At 45.2% G+C, this 25,259-nt stretch overlaps 1 protein-coding gene across 2 annotated transcripts in view; it reads left to right on the forward strand.

Annotated features, from left to right (window-relative positions):
* Nucleotides 1-19,283, forward strand: part of PIGQ (phosphatidylinositol glycan anchor biosynthesis class Q) — a 32,437-nt gene extending 13,154 nt beyond the window's left edge. For both annotated transcript variants that reach the window (XM_083711112.1, XM_083711111.1), the window contains 8 exons: nt 1,463-1,583; nt 6,463-6,589; nt 7,457-7,610; nt 10,457-10,568; nt 13,281-13,361; nt 14,046-14,160; nt 14,909-14,970; nt 15,666-19,283. In XM_083711112.1, the coding sequence (XP_083567238.1) occupies nt 1,463-1,583; nt 6,463-6,589; nt 7,457-7,610; nt 10,457-10,568; nt 13,281-13,361; nt 14,046-14,160; nt 14,909-14,970; nt 15,666-15,818 (925 nt within the window). In that variant the 3' untranslated portion in view covers nt 15,819-19,283. The remainder of the gene's footprint in view (nt 1-1,462; nt 1,584-6,462; nt 6,590-7,456; nt 7,611-10,456; nt 10,569-13,280; nt 13,362-14,045; nt 14,161-14,908; nt 14,971-15,665) is intronic.
* Nucleotides 19,284-25,259: the final 5,976 nt, after the last annotated feature.

The following is a 25,259-nucleotide window of genomic DNA, read 5'->3' on the forward strand; positions in this document are numbered from 1 at the left end:
ACATCCAGCATTTCATGACCCAACGACTGCATTGTATGCCTTATATTTTTATTTGACTTTTGTTGTTATTGTTGTTTTTGGTTGAATCACTTTGGTTTGTTTTTTTTAGTTTTGAATCTTCTTAGCTCCAAAAAGCCAATCCAAAAATTATATTTTTACCTTTACTGAACGAACTGATCCAGTCCCGTGGACCACTCTACCAGATGCATACAGGGTCTGCTGGCATAATGCAGCTGTTGGAACATCTGATACCTTGTACTGAGTCAAACCCATTATGTCTATGTAGCTTAGTATTATGTACACTGACTAACAGCATCTCTCCAGGGTTTCGGGCAGAAATCTCTTTCAGCCCTCTTTGGAGATGCTGGGGATTAAACCTGGGACCTTCTGCACGCAAGGTGAATACTCTACCAGTGAGCTGCAGTCTTTCCTCATAATGGTGGTGTGTAAATAGGTTTATCAGAATTGACCCCTGTGCCTGTCTCAGTGCTGAGTGATGCTGGGCTGTCAGAGCTTGAGTCAATACAGCCTTTGCCAACCTGGTGCCCTCTATACATGATAGACTATGGTTCCCATCAGCCCCAGCCGGCACAGCCATAGGAAGCTGATGGGCATTGTACTCCAAAACATCATGAAATCGCCAGGTTGGCGGAGGCTGAATTAGGGTAAAGTCTGAACTGGCAAAGGGACGCAGGTGGCGCTGTGGGTTAAAGCCTCAGCGCCTAGGACTTGCCGATCGAAAGGTCGGCGGTTCGAATCCCTGCGGTGGGGTGCGCTCCCGCTGCTCGGTCCCAGCGCCTGCCAACCTAGCAGTTCGAAAGCACCTCCGGGTGCAAGTAGATAAATAGGGACCACTTACCAGCGGGAAGGTAAACGGCGTTTCCGTGTGCGGCTCTGGCTCGCCAGAGCAGCGATGTCACGCTGGCCACGTGACCCGGAAGTGTCTCCGGACAGCGCTGGCCCCTGGCCTCTTGAGTGAGATGGGCGCACAACCCCAGAGTCTGTCAAGACTGGCCCGTACGGGCAGGGGTACCTTTACCTTTACTGAACTGGCAAACCATCGTTTGAATCAGCTGACAGTCCCAAGAACCAGAAAGCATGGTTTGCAAACCCACTTCAAACCATGGTTAGTGCTGTGGCTTGGTATAATGTCTGAATTGACAAGCATTGTTGCTTTTGTTGTTTAACGTCCAGAAGCACCTGGAGGTGTAAGTAAAGAAGCAGCTCTAAGCCATGGTTTTACCTGCCTGTTTGGAAATTTTAAACTATAGTTTGTGTTCTATAGGCAGTTAATTAAAAGCATTTATACACAGCCTTTCAGTAGGAACTAATTCCAACTTGGTTTACAATAACAGCATTAAGTACAATAACAATATTAAGAGAAAAAGTATGGATTGCTAAAAATCTAGCCATTCCTCTCTTGCCTTGAACCTGAATTTATTTATTTCTACCCTGGTTTCAGAAAAGCCAACATATTTCTTTCTCTTCTGATTGACATGACTCTTGGGATACTACTGATGTCCTGGCTGTACCAGAAGAATCGAATTGGTCATCTTGCCAATGCCCTTGTTCCAATGGCTGATGTAAGTTTTTTGGCTGAGCCTCATACCCCTGAGGCCAGCACTGTAAGGATTAACTAAAAATGACATCAGCTCCAATATGGTGATGGGTCACTTGCCAAGGTGTGTCTGGCACTTTCATTATACGGTTTTCGTTGTATACCGCAGACACACCTCTTCATCTCTTTACCCTGGTCTTTGACACCTGGGATCTGTACTTTTAGGACACCCTACCCCCACCCCCACTCTTCCTGTGGTTGTAATTTGTTTTTAACTGTTTTTAGTGTTGTATTTTAAATTGTATTGACCTGACCTTAGGGTGAAGACTGGGTAATAAATCCATAAATCATAAACACTAGCAGTGCAGTGAGGATGTGCAGAATCATAGAATTGTAGAGTTCGAAGGGATCCAAACAATCATCTAGTCCTGCCCTCTGCAATGCAGGAATCACAGCGGTGCGGTTTGGGGAGAGTTCCAGGGCCCAGATGCAGAGGTTTGGAGGGCCACATTTGGCACTTGGGCCTCATGTTCCCCACCCCTGGTTTAAATAAATAAATATTTATTCTACCTTCTACAGTTTCTAGAGAAGACAGTTGTCCATGTCTATTTTATAGCAACCCTACATAGCACAAGACACGCACTTGAGTATTAGTCACCTTGCTGAGAGACCCTTCTGCCTCTCTCCTCCTTTTCCAATGATGCCACACATGGAGGCAATCAACTGCCTGCACTGCAGGATCAACCTGGCATCTGAAAATCAAGATGTGCTTTTCCTGGCATCAGTTTCCTCCAGCAGAAGCAGTTCTGGAATGAGTCCTGAGCATTTGATTGCGCATTGGGAACTCCTGCTCTCTCACTCTCTCTTTATGGTGCAAGTTTGCTTTCAGCCACTGAATGGAGCAAAGTTGCCTAGGAAATAAGGTTCATGTGAAAACAAGGACCTAATTTAAGTGTTCCTTTCCCTGAAATTCGGTGAAAGAAATGACTAGCGCTCTCTTGCTTTTCTGTCTCCCCTCATTTTCTCTTAATGAACCGTTCAGCCCAGACCGGAATAGAGTCCTACAGAATCTGGCAGTATAGCAGCTTTACAAAGAAATTACTAGGCAATGGCCCATTTTTATGCAGCAAAAGCAGGGGTGGGAAATCTTCTTTTTCATTTTGGTCATTGAGAGATGCAGTCTCTTGGTGGTGATTTCTCAAGGCTGCCTACTAGAGGTGGGTGGAACCAGAGTGTAAAATGGGCAGGAGCGGAGCCCAAAATGGTTTGTGCCAGAACTGAAGGATGGGCAGGTCCCATCCCCCCACTTCTCTCTCTGCCTCCCCCCCCCCCATGTTTTTCCTCAATACCAGCTTGGAGGTAGGCCAAGGACCACATGAGGGCTGAGGGTCAGACATTTAACAAGGCTTCTCCTACATCTCTTTTCTGAAGAGCTGTCCAAAAGCTGGCAACTTGCAAAGGCAAGTCTCCCTCTGATTAGACTTTGGGTTGACTGAATGTGATTTGCATTACCTGCTTCCAAAAGAAGTACACCCCCATGTACACTCAATGGAGCTTGTGCAGGCAGACCTTCTAGTGCAGGTGTGGGAGACCTTTGGCCCTCCAGATGTTGCTGAACTACAACCCCCATCATTCCTTGCCATTGGCCATACTTGCTGGGTCTGGTGGGAGTTGTGCCCCTTATTAGCCACTGGGTAAGAAGATACTTTTGAGATATTCCAACCCAGGCCCCAGCATTTTTCAGACCAGCCCTGAATCCTTTCATTGTCAGGCTTGCTTAATATGAATGACTGCAGCTAAACACACAATCTATTTCAGGCTGTGGGTTCCCCACCTCTGATCCTTTCCAAAATGGTTAAGCACTGTGGGTTTCCTACTAGGCTAAGCTGAAAACCACAGTTTTATGGATCTTCAATCCTGTGGACAGACATGCAAAGCTGCAGGCAACAAGAGATTAAAACACGTGCCATGCCACAAAATAGCTTTCCTCTATCTTGGATGTTTAAATCTTTAATTCCGGTGGATGCTCTAAATATTATATGAGATCTGTTTCTAAAGTGTCTTGCGCTTCCCTTTGGAACAGCAAGTCAGTGGAAGTCAGTGGTGGCACAGATCAGCCCTGGATCCTAGCCAGCCAGGCCTCAGATGGGAGCGAAACTGAGGGAGATGGCACAGTCACAGTTTGGTTATTAATGAAAACTGCTCTAGCCTGTGGCTGAATCTTGAATGCCAAATGCTGTGTGGCAAACATGGAGATAACCTCAAGTTCATAAATCATAGAAACTAGAGATCTGAAGCCAAATGCTCGGTTCATTTATTTTGAATCAGAACACGAAATCCAGCTCTCCCAGGCTCCTTGGCCTTCAGTCATTCCCACTGGCAGCATTCAGTCTCTCCTGTCACTAGACCCTATACCAGGCTCTCCTCCACCAGCGCCATCAGCCTTCTGCTGCCTTTACAACAGCTGTGCCACTTGACAGCATCAGCACAGGAGTGCTCCTGAGTACTAAATACCTTGAAAGGATTTCCTGTGCTTGTCTCTTCTTTTCTTTCAGTATACATGAGTTTTCCATGCCATTTTGCAATTCTCTTCCTGCCATTTCCGTCTCGTGGCCAGAAGCACACAGATTCTTCCCTTGTTGAATTTTACAGTAGGTAATAGCAGGGTGGCACTCAAATATTGTGGACGGTGTTTGGAAGGATAGTGTGCTACCAAGGCTGCATGTTTGAGGAATGGGATGGAGAATCTGCATAGCAGATCCAATGTCACTTCAACGTGGTAGTGCAATGTGGGGATAGCAGGAGGCATAGGTGTGATTTTCTTTCCCCAAGAAGCATTATGAGGCTGGATCAGGCCAGCAGCCATCTAGTTTAGCATCCTGTTCTCATGGTGGCCAACCAGAAATCCATTATGGGAAGCTCACAAGAGCCACTCTCTCCACCTGAAATTTCTAGCAACTGGTAGTCCAAGTCTGTGGCCATCACGACTTCTTGTAATAGTGAATGCCACAATTTAACTTAGTGTTGTGTGGAGGTCATAAGTTGTAAAGAAGACATGGGTGCTGTATACCTAACTCCATCCCAGGCACCTCAGATGTGATGGTCCACTCCAATAAAGTATTGCCAGCTAGCTCCACTCAAGCAGCATCAAAACCCAGAGGTGCTGAGCAGTCGAAGGGGTAATGGCAACGCCATGTCAGCCACTTCTGGAAACACAAAGGGTAGTGTAGCAAGTGGCCTTCAGTGTAGACATAAAACTTGGCTGCTAAGCCCATCCCAAGATAATTGTTCTTGCTACTTAAACAAAAATCCATCTTAGCTGTATCCATCACTGATGCTTCAGATAAAGGTTTAAAGACAATGAAATATTTAACGGAGGAAAGAATCCTTAACTGCCACTATTGAGGCTCCAGATTAATTGCAGAATACCCTTCATAAATGTCTCTAGGTCAGCTGATAAGTAGAGCAGAACTACTTATCTTGGGAGTATGTCTTTAGGGATGAGCTGTACTTTACTGTAAATAGAACACTTGCTGTAAGTAAAACAATGTGCTAAAGGGTAGCAGATTTCTAAAGGTTGGTCTCTGGGATTCCCAGTAGAGTCTTCCATGCATTTTCAAAGAATCTTAAGAGACTCTGCCTTATCAGGTACACTTGAGAAAAGGCAAATATATATATGAGAGACATGTTCAATATATTATCTTATTTATCAGCCTTGAAAATAAGCGCAAAATAAGTATTTATTCCTCATACGTTACTACACTTCCTCGTGTTAGTCATTATGGGAATGAAAATAGAAAACCAAGTACTGGGGGTGGGGGGAATCCTGCCCGGTTTGGAGGTCATTTTAACCAACTATAGGCAACCAGGCATGTGGCTATTTGCAAGACTGAGGATGAAAGAAATATGATACCTCAAAGGTCATATCCTTGCATGCAGGATTGTCTGTTCTCTTCTTGAATTTCATTCAGAAGTCAGCTAAAACAAAAAGAAATCCTTCTTCACCCCATGCATAGTTAAATTATGAAATTTGCTATGTGAGGATGTAGTGATGGCGGCCAACATGGAAAGCTTTAAAAGAGGATTCAACAAATTCACTAAAGAGAAGGTTCTCAATGGCTCCTAGTCATTATGGCTTTATTAATTCCATTATGGGAGGCCATATGCTTCTGAATGCCAGTTGCTTGGGATCACAAGCAGGAGAGATCTATTGCACGTGTGTCATGCTTATGGGCTTCCCATCTGGTTGGCCACTGTGAGAACACAATGTTGGCCTAGGTTGGCCTTTGGTCTAATGTAGCAGGGCTCTTCTTCTGTTCTCTTGTAAGACTCCTGCCATTTGAAACGTGTCAGGCCCTGATAAATTATTTCTAATGCCCCTTTCATGTCCCCTCTGGCGTTCATTCCCATGGTGGTAACTTTCCTGTTTCCCTCTCTTTTGCAAGTCTACTGAATGGTGTGTTCTTAAGCCCACTGATGTTGATGGACTTGACCCAAGTATCCATTCTGCTTGCCTTAATTTGCACACATAGCTTTTCCTAAGATGTTCTTTACTGTGCAATGTTCTTTTTCTGAAGACCAGATGCTCTCCTCTGCTGCTGAATGTTTTGCTGACTCGCCAACTGGTGACCCAGTTTCTGGAAATGTGGTCTTCATTTTATACTATCAAACAACTTTTTCCCTCCACAACATGGAAAAATTAAATCCATTCCCACCAACAAATCTCACTGTGTACTCCAAACAAGCTGAATGTTTCCAGTACAACCATGAAAATATTATTTTTCCTTCCACAAAGGAAAGAGTAACAGAATCTTTCAGATGATCTCATCTTTTTGTGGGGAGCACGTTGCACACACAACAGAACAGCTTTCTGCTAACCCCAGCTGTTTTATCCTTTATGGTAGCATGTGGCCCAGCAGCTCCAGGACCTTCTGCAGTGGCTGATGGGTGTGCCAGCTGGTTTGAAAATGAACAGAGCTCTGGACCAAGTGTTGGGGCGATTCTTCCTTTATCACATTCACCTTTGGATTAGTAAGTGCACCTGCTTTTACCTGTGATTTAAAATGAGAGAAAGAATTTTGTGAACTTTTCCAAATGCAAAGGATTTTACTTTCACTTTTAAAGTAAGGTCATATCCAGCGTTCTTCCTGATTTGTTTGCAAATGACTTTGCATCAGAGCAAGTGCTGTCAGACCGTTTCCATTGCATTTCCTCATCACTTTCCTTATTGCAGAAAGATTGATCTTTTGGAGAAGTAGATTTCCCCAAATTAACTAGCGATGCCAGCAAAATTGCCACGTTCTGGTAGCATTTGAAGGACCCAAGATACAAGGCAAATCATGCAGAAGTTGTAGTCCAATGTATCAGGAGGGCACTGGAATGGCAAAGACTAAATCTGTTTCATCCTTGTCCTGTGCTTAACTAAATCAGTTGCAGGGATGCTGTTCATCAACTATGCACCACTCTACTTCCTTTATGTTGACAGGCTGAAATGCACCTGCCATGCGAGTCAGGCAAAAGGTATTGTGTGCTTACTGGGATTTGTGCTCTGAATGAACATATTAAGACCCATGCAAACCTCCATGGCAATCTTTCACAACCCAGTGTCCTCCAGATGTTTTGGACCAATAGCCCAGCCATCATGGCTATTGGTCAGGATTGACAGGAGTTGTAGCCCACAAACATCTGGAGAGCACTTGGTTGGTGAAGAATGCCTTAGGGGGTCACCCCTTGGAGAAGAGAGTATATGAGATGTTTGGGTTTTGTCCTTAGCCTTTTGAGGAAGGTGGTGGTAGTGGGGATATTTTGATGCTACATTGGTTTCCTTCTGTGTCTCAGAAGCCTCTCAATGAACAGGAGTGATATTCTCTTCAGTGTTGCTCTTTCCTTTTTTTTCAGGTTATATCCATCTGATGTCTCCTTTCATTGAGATGATCCTCTGGCATGTTGGCTTATCAGCCTGTCTAGGCCTGACAGTGGCCCTTTCCATCGTCTCTGATATCATTGCACTCATGACCTTTCACATCTACTGTTTTTATGTCTATGGAGCCAGGTGGGTGTGGTTTATCTGCTGCAGCTAGGCATATGCCCATGTGCTAAGAACCACTGTGAACTCATTACTCACCAGCAGGTAAGGCCTGAGATTATACCTCACCATTCAAGAGATAATTGAGAGGCCTTTGGGCAGGTAGCTTCTCCAACTTTACAATGTGGAGACTGATTATCACTCTGAACTGTGAAAAATATGAACCAGATATTGGCCTGATTCAGACATAATGGCCCCATCCAACAAAACATGGTTTGTCAGATCAGGAATGAGCATGTGTCCATGCATTTTCTCCCTTCTATTGCTAATCTTAATTCAGTACTTGCTGGGTTGTTAAATCACAGTTTACATGTACATGCAAGCCAGGAAAATGAGGTTCCTCAAAACCAGATTATCAGACCATAGTTTGGTTTCCTAGTTTGTAAGGATCACTCAAGCCGCAGTTTCCTAATACAAAGGTCACAGAAAAGTGTGTTTTTAGAAAACGGAGTAATGTTGGATGAAGGCACGCAAGAGAGTGTGTGGGCACAAGGCTCATTCCTAGTCCCACAAATCATGGCTCATTGAATCAGGATTGTTGTGTTATCTGAACTAGGCCAAAGATTGTAAAACATCTTGTACAATGTATCAGGTGTTGGTGTAATGTGAACTCTGAAGAGTGTGAGCTATGAAGTCTCAATGATACCCAAGTAATTTAGTTATTATAAAGCAGGGTTGGGGGACTCTGTGCTTCTCCAGAAGTTGCTGAACTAGTTTCCATCATCCTGGCTGGGGCTAATGGGAGCTGGAGTCTAACAGCATCTGGGGGGCCACTGGTAACCCACTGGTTAAGAACTATGCACCAAAGAATATCTGTGGGATAGTCAGCATGCTGTGTCACCTTTCACAGTGGTGGGCTGGAAGAGAACATACGAAGCGAACTTTTTCAGAGTCCATCTAGGCAAGTAGTGTCTCCTCTGACTGGTAGCATCTTTCCAGCGTCCCAGGTAAAATACGTTTTTTCCTAGCCTTCTGCACTTGTCTGGCCCACCAGAGGGTGCTGCACTCTTTACTGTCGCAAACAGGAAAAAACGGGGAGAATGTGTATGCACAGCGCATATCACATTTCATACCCAATACGTCAGGGTTACTTTCACCATAGCCTTTCCAAACAAAATGTTCTCTGCTGCATCTTTTGTATCCAAAGACAAGGAGGACAATTGGAGAAAAGAAGCCCAGGCAAACAAAGCAAGTTCTCATAAGGATACCATGCTGGGGCAGCGTTTTCTTGGGCTGCGGGAGACTGGGAGTATAAGGTTGTCAGAGCTGCAGAGAGCATTTGGTGCAGGAGGAGCCTTGCAAAACCTGCAGGAGTTTTCCTTGCAAAACTGATTCCACCAAGGAGGAGGCTTTTAGGTGGTTCGTTCCCAGAACCCAATTAGCAACTCTTCAGGTGAACTTGGATGCCAGAGATCCATCCTGATGGCTTATAAGGGAAGTGGCTGCTTTAAAAACAGTTATGCACAGGAGGCCTGGGCCTCGTATACAGCAAAATACTTCAATTGGGTGAGCTGGGCCTATAAGGTGCTCATGTCCTGGCTTAAAATGGGTGGTACCAGTAGCATCATCACTATCTTTACTCCTTTCCTTTCCTTTCTTCATTTCCTTCCTTCCTTCCTTCCTTCTTTTTTAGAAAATCAGAGGCAGGAGAGAGAGAAGTAAATTGTAGGGCAAAGAAAGATCTACTTCCCTGCAGAAAGTTCCAGGTTCTGTCGCTGGCAGCACCTTCCCGCAGAGCTGGGAAAAGCTTCTGTTTTGAAAACCCCGGGAGATGATGGCAGTCATTATAGACAGTGATCTCGATGGATCAGTGCTTTGACTCAGTGTGAAGCAGCTTCCTGTGTTCCTGTTCTGAAGCCTACTAAGTTTTCAAACCTCAGTCTTCAGAAAACCTTTTCCACAGGGACTACTGGCCTATTGAAACACCCCCTCAACTCCTGAGCATTCCAGGATAGGTTCTAGGGTACATGTTTGATAGACGCAGAATACTCGTTTACTGCAAGAGCCGAGATCCTTTTCCAGAATTCACTTGTAGGCAACCTTCCAGGGGCTGAATTTCATAAGGGAGAACAGGGCATGTCATGCAGTGGGCAATGTTTCCAGCCACACCAAAGTCAGAGGTTTGCACACATGCTCAGCTCTTCCTCCGGGCGAGCAAAAAGCATTTTCACACTCATTCCAGCCAGGCAGAAGCATTCAAGGAAGGCGTAGAACGTGGTTGGTGAGGGCTGGATAGCGAGGCCCGAAAGGCTGCGTTTGGTCCCCTGCCTCAACCTCTCTGCCTTTGGGCCTCACTATCACCTTAAATGAGCTGGTGGAGAAAGAGACCTGGCTTTCTCCAGTACACATCCTGCCTTGCCAGATGTGCAGTGGAGTGCCCAGCCAGGAACAAAGAAAGCTGCTATTTGAATGTATGTATTTATTTTATTTTATTTTATTTTATTTTATTTTATTTTATTTTATTTTATTTTATTTTATTTTATTTTATTTTATTTTATTTTATTATTTTATTTTATTATTTTATTTTATTTTATTTTATTTTATTTTATTTTATTTTATTTTATTTTATTTTATTATTTTATTTTATTTTATTTTATTTTATTTTATTTTATTTTATTTTATTTTATTTTATTTTATATACTGCCCTTCATCCAAAGATCTCAGGGTGGTTCACAAGAAGGAATGAACCTCATGGTTAGACAGCTGGCTGAGGAGATCCCTATTGAGGCAAGAGCCCCTAAAGGTACTTTGGGGGTGGACAGAGGTATTTTCTGTCAGTCACGATTTTGTGCTTTCCTCCTCTCTGGACCCAGGCTCTACTGCCTCAAAATCTATGGCTTGTCGTCACTGTGGCGCTTGTTCCGTGGGAAGAAGTGGAACGTCTTGAGGCAACGAGTGGACTCCTGCTCCTATGACTTGGACCAGGTGAAGGTTTTCAGGGTGTCTGGGAGGGAGATAGTTCTGTGTTTCCATGTGGATTTGCATGTGCACACTCACCCCCTCCCCTCGCCCGTGGTGCATATGCAAAGGGCTTAATTTGGCATTATTTCCAATAGTTTGCTGTTTGTCACCGGCTGTGCATCTGTGGGTGTATTGGCAGAAAGAGCTGCAATTCAACCTTTTGTGCATGTTTCTGAACACGGTGGATGCTGGTGCATATCAGGAACATTCAGTCCCAACCTTCCTCTTTGCCCATACAATGGCCAGGCACGGCCTCCCTGTGTATCACTCAACCCTGAATCTCACTGTTCTCCGCTGGCCAATTTTCTGCCTGGCTCTCAGGCAATTATAGCCGAAGGGGGCCTAATCCCTGAGAGACTCCTTTGGCAGATGCCTGGTGCCATACAAGTCAGAGCGCTGGAGTGATAAGGGCGAGTGGGGAGGGGGGGAAGCAATTTGAGTAAAAGACACCAAATAATTACAACCATACCCCACAGTGTTGCCATAGTTACCTGCTGCTTTGTGTTTCTATTAAAAGGCTCCATTTAATTCACATCAGATGGAGTTGGGCCCACACATTCCCATCAAGATGTGGATAATGTTTTGAAGTAGGGTGGGGGGGGTGGCTCTATCCGCTTCTTACCTTTTAGAAAATGTCAAGGTAACAGCATGACCAGTGTGGAGGCTGGGTCCCCTCAATCCCCAACCCTGCTTTCAAACAAAGCGGGAAAAGTGAGGAAGCTAAGGCTAAACTTCCTTACCACTGTTTTATTCCTTTGTCTGCCAGGAGACAAGAGATTGCTTCTGCTGTTGTCTCTCTGAGCTTTGGAGAGCTGCTTAAGCAGAGCGTGCTGCTGAATTTTGTCTGAGGGCTGTCAGGTTCTTCTCAGTCTAGAGTTGGCCAAGGAGGCCACTGCTGTTCAGTCCTTCCTGGGGGGGTGGGGGGTGGCAAGGGAAGTGTTTTAAACCAAGTTGTTTCTTGTTCTTGTCAACTGATGATCTTTTATATCAGAGTTCAGGAACCTCAGGTTCAGGGGCTGAATGTGCCCTTCCAAGCCTCTCTGTCTGACCCCGGGACCACACATTCCCTGCCCAGCCCTCCTGGCCCTGCTTCACACCCTCCAAGTGTTTGTTATCATTATCGTTATCATTAACATTATCATTATTTATTAAATTTGTCTACCACCCTTCATCCATAGATCTCAGGACGGTTCACAACATAAGATTACAATATAAAAAACACAAAATATATAATAAAAGTAAGTCCAAAAGCAAACCAGTATTTCCCCCTCCCACAACACATTTAAAAGGGCATTGGATGTCAATCAGCCCAAGGCCTGGTTGAAGAGGAATGTTTTTGCCTGGCAACTAAAGGTGTACAATGAAGGTGCCAGCTGAACCTCCCTGGAGAGAGCATAACACAAATGGGGAGCCACTGCAGAAAAGACCCAGGCCCATGCTTCCACCCTTCGAACTTCATGTGGAGGAGGCACATGAAGAAGGGCATCAGATTATGATTGCAGGCTCCAGATAGGTTCATATGGATGTATTGCAGCCCCGAGCTCTTTGAGGCTTTAAAGGTCAAAACAAGCAGTTTGAATTGGGCCTGGAAACTAATTGGCAGCCAGTGCATTTGGGCCAGGATTCATGTAATATGGTCAAACCATCTTGCCCCAGTGAGCAACCTGGCTGCCAAATTCTGCACTAGCTGAAGTTTCTGAACCATCTTCAGAGGCAGCCCTACATATAATGCATTGCAGTAATCTAACCTAGAGGTTACTAAAGCACGGACAACAGTACAGTGGTACCTCGGGTTACAGACGCTTCAGGTTACAGACACCGCAAACCCAGAAATAGTACCTCGGGTTAAGAGCTTTGCTTCAGGATGAGAACAGAAATTGTCTGGCGGCAGCGTGGCAGCAGCAGGGGGCCCCATTAGCTAAAGTGGTATCTCAGGTTAAGAACAGTTTCAGGTTAAGAACGGACCTCCAGAACAAATTAAGTTCTTAACCCGAGGTACCACTATAGTTAGGCTATGCCTGTCCAGATAGGGGCAGAGGTGAGCCACCAGCCAAAACTGATGGAAGGCACTCCATGCCACCAAGGCCACCTGAGCCTCAAGCAACAGCAAAGAATCTAGAAGTATCCCCAAACTGCATACCTTCAGAAGAAATGTAACCCTGTCAAGAGCAGGCAACCTCCTAGCCATCTGGTCTAGGGAACCACCCACTAACAGTACCTCAGACTTAGCTGGATTGAGCTTCAGTTTATTGGCTCTCATCCAGTCCATTACCAAGATAAGACAACAGTCCAGCACATCTACTGCCTCACCTTCAGATATTGCTGACATCATACGCCAAACCTGTAAACATTTTCACTGGCTGAAATGTGTCTTTGAGTTCTGATAATGCCTCTCACTTCCCTGGATGGTGTACGAATGTGTATAGAAGATAGCTCGCAGTACAAAGGTATAATTTACTTTCCCCACTGCCTGCTTTTGCCTATGGCTCTGCCCTCCACTGGCATGTGGCCCCAGAAGGTTGCCCAGAATGAAATGTATCTGAAAACAAGAAGGATAAGGCTTCTTTGCTCTCAGAGTATTTCAGCCTTGTATTGCTACTGACTCATAACTTAGGTTTCTTTTTATAGCTGGCTTCAGCTACTATAGGATTGATTTGTGTCCTTTTCCTCCTCCAGCTATTCATCGGCACTTTGCTGTTTACCATCTTGCTGTTTCTTCTGCCCACAACCGCACTGTACTATTTGGTCTTTACCTTGGTAAGTTTGCTGCCGATTTCGTTGCTCCTTATAAATGTATTGGTTGCTTTTCTATAGGAATGCACTCAAAGGGATATACAAAAGTTATGAAGGGCGGCTGAACAGTTCCTGGCTGAAGTGGAATGGAGTTGGGTTTCCATGGTCCAAACAGCACTTGGCTGGATGACAGGATGCAAGACTGGGAGGGGAAAGAGGACTTTCCTTCCCCTTCTCCTGGGAGCCAGAAAAGAGTCTGGGATGATTGGTCAATTGATACGCTGGTCCGCCTCAAAATGTGTCTGAGTAGCACTCAATTAAAACAGTTGTGTCAATTGTTGCAATCAGTTGTTGCTGTCTTCAGCCAGCTTCCACCTGCTTGCCTTCTTAGATGTCTGCTTGCTGCCAGTCTAGGAACTAGCAGTTCCTCCTTCTCCTCCTTAGTCTCAACGTTGCCCTTGTGAGAACTCTGCAGGGAGGAGCAGCAGGGGGACAAATATACCATTCATTGTCCTTGGCTTTGGCTCCACCTGCTGTTTGTCTCCCTGCCTTCTGCCCCAGAAGTCCCAATGAGTATAAATGGCCTCTGCTTGCAGCTTCTTCTTTCAGAATGAACAATTAGAGTATTTGACAAACCTAAGTTTGGCAAATTTGTCCAGTGATGGTACTGCTGTAGATTGAATTTTTAAAAATCCTTTTTCCTCCTAGCTCCGTCTACTGGTGGTGATTGTACAAGGCTTGATCCATCTGCTAGTGGACCTCATCAACTCGCTGCCCTTTTATTCAGTCATTCTCCGGCTCTGCCGATCCTACAGACTTGCATGTAAGCTCCTTACTGTAGTCAAGGCAAGACTTCAGAAGTTGCATATTAGTGGGGACAGTGGTTGGAATTTTTTGCTTAAAAGCAAGTGACAGGCATTTGAAGACTGGTCATGTGTACTTTAAAGCAGGGTTCAATTTCCTAGAAACACTCACCACTGCTGCAATAACAATGGTTTGCATAAGGCTTGCATGGTACTGGGAAGGCTATATGTTTAATTGGTTGCTGGTGGGGAGTTCAGGCAAATTATCACCTGTCATTATGCTTCGCGAACAAGATGCTATCACCTCCAACAGCTAAGAAACCTTATGGGTGTTCAGTGGTTTTCTGGTGTTCCTGCCACATACATCAGTAGGGTCACTGACAAACAGGTCAGAAGGGAGATCACCAAAACCCCGTGGATTGTTTCTTGGGAATCTGCCTTCTACCAGGTCAGACTCTTTGCCCATCTAACTCAGCATTGTCTGCTTAGACTGGCAGCAGCTTTCCAGAGTCTCAGATGCAAAGGGGGGCCTTTCACATCACCTGCTTCCTGATTCTGTTAGCTGGGGATGCCAAGAGTGGATTGATCTTGGGACCTTCCAGATGCAAAGTTGGTGCTCTGCCATTGAGCTATGGTGCCAACTTGGCCAATAATCGGGGTGATGGGCACTGAAGTCCCAACAAGATCAGGAGGGCACCATGTTGACTACTGAACCAATCGGCCAATACAGACTGTATCTTTCCATTACCTACTCTTGTGTATTTTCAGCTGGTGTGAAGTTCAGAGTCCTGGAGCAGGAAGCTGGGAAACCTCTTCGACTTCTAATGCAGGTAAATCATTCCATTGCTTGATGGCCTGCGCTTAGGACTTTTCCTGCTTTTTAGAACAACATTTTGCTCTTCCATATTGATCTGCTCCCCAAATTTCCCTTCTGTGAGAGTGCACAGGACTCCTCTTCAGTTTTCTGTAAAACATTTAGCCCAGCAAGGAAGGTGTCAGTTGTAGCACTCTGGATCCTGTCCAATCTGAACTGGCTTCAGTCCCCTAAGATGCTGAGCTAAGCTTGTGTTTAAGTGTCTTGCTGGATCAGGGCCAGAGCCCTTACTATAACATGTAGTGTGAGACTTGCAGTGAATATAAAATAGCCTTGTGCTGTCAACTCAAATTATGAATCCTCTAGCCATTTCCAGTGGCTTAGAGATTGTTAAGAACTCCACTCTCCTAATTCTGTCTTTCAACAACAGCCATGTCAGAAAAAACACTTAGAGTGCCATTTCTTTGGTATTCTCATGTCAGTTGTGATCTCACATTATGCTGAGCTTCTGCGCTCCTGTTTCCAATAGTGTGAAATAGATCACCAAATGGTCAGGCGTGACGCTTTAATTTGAGAGGAGTAACTCTTTATGCAGGAAAGGAGTTGCACGCACGCATCCACACATGCACACCGCTCACCCTGTGCGCATGACTCAGCCTTGTCCAGGTACAGCCGCTGCAACTGTCCCTCTCGCTCCTTCTCTCCTGGCAGATAAACCCTCTGACCTACGGCCGCGTGGTGCAGCTGTACAAGCTCCCAACATACAGCTGCTACCCCAAGGACTCCTGGGGCTCTTTGTGCAAGAAGCTGCTTATTGGGGAGCTGATCTACCCTTGGAAGCATAAAGGAGAGAAGCAGGACTGATTCGCAGCAGCTGAGGTGGACTGCAAATGCTTGAGCCGGAAAGGAACATTGGAGAGGCAGGGCTGTTACTCCTGGCAAAAGACACCTTGGAAACAGAAGCTGCCGAGTGGTACCCGATGGATGCTTCATTTTACCAGGAATGTGTTGGGCGGTCAGTTTCCAAGGAGGGAGGGAGGGATTCATTTCAGGAATGGGCTCCCCTTTTCCTCTGGATTGAGGGAATTCCTTCTACCCACCATCACTCAATGAAACATTACCTAATCCCGAGTTAGAAATTGCCAACCTGGAAGTATCAGGTGGCCAAATTAACGTGATAGCCGAGAGGAAATCTGTTTTCGTTTGGTTGTTTTCTTATGGTAAGCTGCCATTTCTGCAGGAGCCCAGTGTGTGGTATCTGACACACAATTCCACTTCTTGATCATTTCAGCTTCACTCCCCCCCCCCACTCTTGACATACAAGTGTCTAGCCCATGTGATTGTGATGATGTGGGTAAAGATGTATGGGCAACACCTGTCACAAGCTTGGGAGCCAAAGGGGTGGCCCAATAAGACCTCCAGTGGTCTGGAGAGTCTGCCCAGCTCCAATCAATTCCTGTTGGGGGACAAGCACCTGGGGAGAGCCAATGTTTTTATACCCTGCTTGCAGGGTTCCCAAAAGTATTTGGCCAGCCACTGTCAAAGACAGGAGGATGCTGGTCTGGTTGGAGCCATGTCCTCATCCAGGAGGACTTTGTTCTTAAAGTATTATGAATTAATGGGCAAGCTAGCTCTGAAATGTATCATGTAGCTTATGTGATTGATTTCTCTTTGACAAATACCTGCCATGGTGGGATGTGAGAGATGGACAAGCTGAATCAGGACATGGCATCTTTAACCCTCTGCCATCCTGATTAGAATGCAGTCCATGTACATCTGTTATTTGCAACAGGAAGAAAGTTCTCATGGGTGCTAATAGGGCTTTATTCCCATTGAAGATAGCAGGTGGGGGAAATTCTGTGGGCAAGAGGTTACATGCTCTCCCTGGCATACTCCTGATCCATTTCCCACCCACACCAGCTCTTTGTTGAAAAGGAATCAGCTATACAATGTCAAACTACATGACAAACATTGTGTCTAGTCTGGCCCATAGTTAATTACAGAGTTCCTTGCCTCCCCTGCCCCTGGCAAGTGACTAGAAACCCATAGCAGATTATGCAAAATTGGAAAAAAAATGCATTGGAAATTATGTAAATATGCTCCCAGGTCACAACATTTAGTTTTACTCATCCCAGACTTTTGCTTTCTTTTATAGATTATATGACATGGTTGTTGTTTTCAAAAGTAGCCCCACTCAGCTTGTCACAGCACTTCTACAAGCATATTGTGATATGTCCATTAAAAGGGGAGGTGGGAATCATTACAGGCAGTGACCATTTTGTGCAAGGGTTCCGTTCCCTGCCCCCGCACATGTTGGCGGAACGCATCTGTTCCACCCTGCCCCCGTTCTGCCTTCTTCTGGGTCCAAGGACCTGTCCGTAGGCGATCGTTCATCAGTTGGACATGTCTAAAATGGTCACCGCCTGTAGGATAATTCTAGGACAAATGTAGACTGCCCCAAAACTTTGATATATAAATATTTAGTAGAGAATGCACACTTGCCATGCTTTTTTTATACCAGAAACCGCAGATCTTTATTATCTAGTATTTGATCATTCTGAGCTCCCTATTACATAATTTGGCCCTAGTGAGGCTTAGAACAATTAGTAAGCAGATGATGGATCCATGTACTTGGTGATTTTTAAAAATGTTTTAAGCCAGTTTATTGGACGTTGAATTCTATATTGGAGGCAAATCTGCTTTGAGCACCCTAATAGAAGCTGGTGGTGGTGCAGGCAGGATAGCCTCTTATCTATTGCTTAATTTGGGAGCAGGACTTTATTTTATTTCAGGCAACTTGACGTGAGAGAAATGATTCCTAGACAAGGAACTGGAAGCATACTTCGCTTTTCAAGTCAGCTCCATTGAAAGTCCTTGGGGCAGATTCTTTCTGAACAGTTTTAGGTCAGTGTGTTTCTGTAAGATGAAGGCCCAAAGTACTCACTGCCTTGCCATTAAGTTTCAACTGAAGAGCCATTTCTAAGTGCCACAGTACAAAGCAATAATTGGTGTACCTCTCAAGGCTCTATGATGGCCAAGAACATTCCTGGATTTTTTAACCTTTTTTAAGTCAAAGCTTTAATGTTCATTTCACCACCAGTCCTTGATTTCCAACATGTCTTCCTCCTACCCATTGGCGTTTCTGTTTCCACCATGCCTCATAGCAGGTGGGACCTGCCAATCTTAACAGCACAACCACTAGCCTCCAGCTGTGTGACGCACACACACACTCTTTAGCATTAACATTACTCTCTACTCAGGACAGACAGTGACGACATACCCAGGGCACGATTCATGCCGGTGCTTCCATACTTCATCCTCAGGCAAACAGCAATGCCCTGAGTGGGGAATTAAGGTGGTTTTGGCAAGGCCAGTGGAGCAGGCCCTGGCCTCGAGACACTGCCAAGGATGGGGCACTAGGGGACCCCTTCAAACATGGAGCTGGCTGGCCCTTGCTTAGCTGTGGATCCGGACTGATTTGGTGTGCTGCCAGCCTCATGTAGCAACAGCCAAATACACAGTGTTGCCCTTCTTTGCGATTTGATGTGACGTGATTGAGGCCCATTTAGTAGCATGGGTGCACCTTGCAGCACCTCCATGTCTCTCTTTCACCATATGGACTCCCATCGGAGAGAGGCCGTTATTTGTATTTCCCTGCTTTACGTTGACAGACGTGCATTGAATTTGATGTTGCCACATAGCTACTGTGTATATTCTTAAGCCATAACAGAGACAACCTTTAGCCATGACACAGAGCCCTGTTCTGTATGCTTGTGGTCTTGTGTATGCACAGTGGGCCTTGGAAACACACTCGTAAAATCACACACTCCATGTTTCTGAACAAGACTCCAATACTGCACAGAAGAACCATCCCGATGGAAATGAAATCTCTTCGTATGTGCATCTCGCCATGCTCATTGCAGGATGGAGATCATAAATCATTCTAATTTCTCTCTCACTTTTACTTAATTTGCTAAGAGTTCGCATGAATGTCCTCTTTCTTGTGTCTGCTTTTCCCTGGGTCTTCCTCTGGTGTGAGCATTGTTGTTGGCCTGAGGGGGGCAGTTTGCCAATTCCACTCCGGTCACAGGCAGAATGGAGCAAGCACTCAGCTTGCTGCACTCATCTTGCTGATACCAGCACTCTAGAACTCTTAAGGGGGAGAAGACGTGCAGCCTGATCTTCTCTGTCTGCACAGTGTCACTGCCTGTGTTGTCTTCTGCCAAGCATTGGAGAACACCCAGGAACTCTTGCCCTGCCCTGGCATTGCCAAAACAGGACTTTACTTCTCTGTTAGGATACTGCTGCCAATAAAAATGATTTATCTGAGCCTTGCTTGCAAAACTATGTTAGTGCTTCACTTAAAAGCAACAAAACCACATCTTAAGCAATGATTATGGTCTAGAATCCCTACCGTAAGTAGAAACACACCACTACTACTATCTTGCTCAAGCGCCATGTGATGTTGTCAGCAGGAAATATCTCCCTCCTTAAGTTACATAGAAAGACTCTGCTTGTGGTTTCTGGGGTTTGCCTTCTAATGCAGTCCAACTGTTTGACTCAGTCCTCCAACCAAAGGCATGAGCCTTGATATAGTGTCACCCATGTGTGCTCACTTCTATTCTGCTAGCATAAACAGGGCCCCCCGACCACTATCCTTTGCTGCCCCAGTTGATGCTGCTCTGGATTCCCAATGGATGGGCTTGTTCTCTAAGATTGCAGTTCCAAAGTGACAGTGGTAAAAAGGTAAAGGTAAAGTGGTAGAGCATCTGTTTTGTATGCAGAAGGCTCCAAGCTCAATCCTGTGCATCTCTGTTGCCAGTTAGTGTAAATCAGTGGTTTTCAACCAGTGTGCTATGAATGATTGTCATGGGTATCACGGGCAACGCTGGCCTCTGTCCTTCTTTCCTTACCTCCCTCCTCTGATGCCCTCATGCATCTCTGCCTCCCAAAGGCTTGTGCAACTGTTTGTTGCAGAAGCTCTGGGGCTGGCCAGGGAGAGCTTCCCAGGCCCCTGTGGGGCAGTGTGAGGAGGCCACCTCTTTTGGGGGCAGGGAGGAAGCTCAGAGACCAGGAGCAGCAGCTGCAGCTGCCCAGAGGACTTCCAAGGAGAGGGGAGAGGAGACTGAGGGAACACTCCACAAGGGAGGATGTTTGGAAAAGGGTGAGAGGCTGGCAGCTCTGCAGGCAAGGGGTGACATAACTGGGCTCCTGAGCCCCACAGGGGTGCTGCAGAAAGAATGTTGTTGGTCAAGAGAGCCGTGGACTCAAAAAGGTTGAAAACCTCTGGTGTAAACTCTGAGCTAAATGGACCAAGGGTCTGAATTACTATAAGGCAGCTTCCTATGAGCATCTATCCTTGTTTTTATATTTGGCTTTACATTGTTTCTTTGAGACTTTTTTCTGAAAATGATAAAATTATTATTATTAAGCAATATTAGTGGTCTGCAGTAGTTTGAAATTCCTCGTTCAGATAGTAAACTGCTTTCTATTGGTGCTGGGCCAGTGTCATGCTTTGTTTATCTTGAAAATCCACTGCAGCATCAAAATGATTTAATCTTCCTCGTCACTGGAAATACAGAGGGATTAGATCATGCAGTACGGTCCACTGAATGAGAAAGGACTCTGAATTTATACCTGCCTCTCGTTCCTCCCCTTCCCCATGCTGCTTCTGCTGCTTTCAGTCTGGATTGGATTCAAACCGCTTAAACCATCTGGTGAGTCAGGGTTGCAAACCATCTGATCTCATGAGCTTTCTGTTTGTCTTGCTTATGTGTGCCAGCTGGCATGTGCTTTGGGGGGGGGAGAGTGTAGATGAAGATTTCCAACATTTATTTCTGCTGGGTCTCAAGAGCAGCTTTTGTAGGCCTTTACCAAACTGAGTCTGACATGGAAAACCTTCTTAGCAGAAAACACCCTGATCCATTTACAATGGAGAATGTAACATGTCACCCAGGCCATCCTCAAGATAACTGCCCCTGCCATCTACTACTGCAGGAGGGCAATAGCTCAGTGCCAGGGCTTCACATGCAAGAGGTCCCCAGCATCTCCAGGCAGGGCTGGGAAAAGCTGCCTGAAATGCAGGAGCTTCTACTTAAAAATGAGTCATGCACATGAGGCCTTAGCCTCATGTTGAGCAATAGTCTTCTACTGGGTGGATCAGGCCAGCAAGTTGGTATTGCGTGGACAAATGGGTGGCATTAATAGCATCATCATCATCATCATCATCATCATTTTCCTTTCATTTTTTAAATATACGAATGAGAGGCAGGAGAGGGAGAAGTAGATTGGAGGAGGAAGTGTGATGACAGGAGAAAACAAAGAGAGAGAGGTGGGCATATCTGGTCAGAAATTTCAAAAAGGGGATTCCAGGTTCTGATCACAACATCTGAAACATTTGCTGCCATGTTGGTGTTTCTGAGGATGCCTTGAGACTCAGTGTGGATGCCCAGGAGCCAATGGAGTTCCTCTTGAATGTATGGGGAACATTCTGAAGATCTTAGCTGACCTGTTCCCTAGCTAACTAACCCCAGCGCTCCACATTTTCAGTAATAAACTATGAAGAGTTGCAAATGTCCATGCCAGTAACCAAAGAAATGTTTAACTGGTGATTATGGTTACAAATGTTGGATGACTCTACAAATGTACTTCTCTAGTCTTATTGGCCTGAATGGAAACTCGCATTGTGATTCATATATACAAAGGGCTAGAAAGGCATTTGAGTCTGTATTTGTTTTAAAGCTGAGGTCATAAAGCGATACTCAGTGAACAAGACTAAACATAGATGGCCAATGCAACTTCAAAGTACACAACTGAAAAGCCAACCAAGCATGCAGATTTGTCACAGCATGTGGCAACCGGATGCTTTGGATTCCAACTCCCATCAGCCCCAGCCATAAAGGGAGTGGAGGGCACCAGGATGGGGAGGGCTACCCTATGTAGAATATTAGATCAAAGAGTCTCCATACCAACCAGCTGTATTCTGATTCACAAAATCCCAATTTTTCTAGCTTCCACTCCAAACATAGTCACCTTGCTTTTGATATGCTTGCCTTGATTTGCCAGGAAAGGATTTTAAGTTCATCAGGTCAAGTCCTCAATTGGGAAATAGACTTCTACTTACTAAAAATGCATGGATGAACTGGTACATACTGTTATGGACTATTACAGTGGTTCTCCTGGGAGTGGGGAAGCTATGGTGCTCCAGATGCTGTTGTATTCCATCAGCCCAAGCCAGCATTTCCAATGGTTGGGGATAACAAGAGTTGTAATTTCAGCAACAGCTGGCAGGGCACGGGCTCCCTATCAGTCTTGACCCTGGGATCAATGAACTAGAGCAGGCACGTCCAACAAGTAGATTGCGATCTACTGGTAGATCACTGGACGTTTGTGGTAGATCACTGGCAGATCACTGGCTCCCCCTAAAGAAGCTCAACAAGTTTGGCTCTCCTATAAAAAGCTCAACAACTTTGACCTGAAACCAAAAAAAGGGGGTAGATCACTGCCAGTCTGTAACGCCATGAGTAGATCGCAGTCTCTTGGGAGTTGGCCACCCGTGAACTAGAGGACTGGATCCAAAGGCAAACAGCATCCCAGTCCAGCCATAGAAGCAAGTCCACAAGATGAGCTTGTAGTACCTGTGCCCCTCCTACCTAAAAATGTGAAATTGCCATTCCCTGACTCAGAAGCCTCCTTCGCAGAAGCCCTAGGACAATTCTGCTTAACTGGAGTAAAAAAAATATATGCCAGAGTGGACTGTTCCTTATGAGTCACCTTTCAGGAAAGGTGGAGATTACCATTGAGACAGTTCTGCTCCTGTATAAGGCTCAGCCAAAGGCTATCTGATGCTGAAGCAGCATTACAGTTTTGTTCTCCTATAGTGCAGCCTGAGCCCTACTTGGATGTCAGGGTTGCATCATAACACCATCCCTACCTCAAGGGTCAGTGTCCTCAAGTGAGAGGTCAGCCCCCATAATGAAGGGGACAGTGGTTGGCGTTTGTTTCTTCTATTGATCAGCTGTTTCCCAACTTTCTTCCATCATGGAACTCAGGGTAGTATGCAGAGGTTTCCCAGGGGGCTTCCCATATAGGTGGTTGCTTTGCAGACACCTTCCAAGGTGGTGATGGTTTTATTTCATTTAGGAATGAATTGCTTCCTGTGAAGGGGAAGGAATGTAGCTCAGTGGTAGAGCATCTAATCTGCCTTGTGTGCAAAAGGTCCCTTGTTCAATCCCCAGCATCTCCAAGCAGGGTTGGGAATCACAGAATTGCAGAACTGTAGAGTTGGAAGGGACCACAAAGATCATCTAGTGCAACCCCCTGCAATGCAGGAACCCACAACCTTGAGATTAAGAGTCTCATGCTCTACTGACTGAGCTATGTCCCTTGCCTGAAACCCAGGAGATCTGCTTCCAAACAGTGAGGTAAACAGACCAGTGGTCTGGCTTGGTATAAGGCAGCTTCCTATGTTCCTATATTTGATTGTTCTCCCTTTTGGAAGCCTGTGTAGTGGTTAGAGTGTTGCACTAGGACTTGGGAGACCACGGTTCAATTCCCTACTCAGCCATGAAACTCATTGGGTGAGCTTTGACCAGTCACTCTCTCTCATAATGCTGGAACTCATGAATATCCAATGAATGTTGGGAAATTCAGGACAGATAAAAGAAAGCACTTCTTCATTTAGGACATAGTTAAACTATGGAGCTTACTTCCACAGGAGACAGTGATGGACAAATTCACGGAGGAGAAGGCTATCAGCAGCTACTAGCCATGGCAGAGGCATCTGACTACCAGTTCCCTGGTAGGGAAATGATGAGGGAGAGTGTTCTTGTGCTTGGGTCCTGCTTGAAGGTGTCCCAGAAGCATCTGTCACAGTGAGAGCAGCACACTGGACAAGATGAGCCATTGGCCTGATCCTGAATTCTCTTCTTATGCTCTTACGTTATGTTCTTCTAGAGTGCTATGATGTATCAAAGGATCTCTCCAATGGGGCAGGATGGTTGCTTTTTAAGTGTCAGTCAATTTTACATCTGATTGCCTTGTTGGATGCTGAGCTGCCAAGCGCAGGGGAAAGTTTCACATGTGAACAAATTGAGTGTTTGTTTTAAAACACCACTCTTTCTCTACTTGTAGCCGAGACTTCCTTCCTGGCCTGGCGTCGCTTTAAAAAATCTGCCCGGCTTTTAAACAGTTTGCTGAACAGCTCCAGCCTAGCAGGCAGAACAGGCTAGGGTTCATTGTCCTAACATGTTATCATAACAGCAGCTGCGGGGGGTGGGGGATGGACCATGCCTGTCCGTTCCTAGCTGGAAGCTCTGCAAAACTCTCATTGCATAAACAAGGCTAAAGAGGGTTAAGATCAACATTGCCTTTAAGAGAAAAAAGTGCAACCTGGAAAAGATCTTTGCACATCCCAATCCTGATTGCATTGCCTACTGTTTCTTACAATTGCATGTTTCATATGCCATTTAGTTTGGCTGTGAGACCATGTGATCAGAGTCTGCCAGAGCAATTCTACCACAAGAAACCAAATTGACAAGATCCATCCATCCATAATCTCCAGTGTAAAGGATCTCAGTTGCTAAGGCAAGACACTTGTCTCTTCTGTTTTTTTTTAAAATTAATTTTTATTAAAGTTTCCAAAACTTTTCCAACACAAACAAATACAAAAACAATAACATATAAAACACATATACTTTCAAATCCTAGTTTCATATACCTTACTTTCCCGACTTCCTCATACCTCCCCTTCCTGCATTCTCATGTCGATTAAATTTTTTAGCAAATCTCCACCTTGTTTCAATTTAATTTTAATAACTCACATTTTCTTTCACTTGTCCATTACCGCAATTAACCCCTATTTTCTCATTCAACACCAACCTAACATTCACTAATTTTTGCATATTTCTTTAGATAGTCCTTAAATTTTCTCCAGTCCTCTTCCGCCGTTTCTTTTCCCTGGTCTCGGATCCTGCTCGTCATCTCTGCCAAACTCATATAGTCAATCACCTTCATCTGCCATTCTTCCACGGTGGGTAGCTCTTGTGTCTTCCAGTACTTGGCGATGAGTATTCTTGCTGCTGTTGTAGCATACATAAAAAATATTCTGTCTTTCTTTAACACCAATTGGCCAACTATGCCCAGGAGACACTTGTCTCTTCTGGAGACCTTGAAGATCAGAGTAAATGGGCTGGTGGCGTAGGAAGTTTCTCGGGTTTAGCCAATGGTTATCCACGATGGAAGCATTCTGTCCAAATACACTGCTAGCTTCAGTGGATGGTGGTTTTCACCAAGAATGCTTTGCTT

Source organism: Podarcis gaigeae, assembly GCF_964106915.1.
Source record: "Podarcis gaigeae genome assembly, chromosome: 14".
Lineage (NCBI taxonomy): Eukaryota > Metazoa > Chordata > Lepidosauria > Squamata > Lacertidae > Podarcis > Podarcis gaigeae.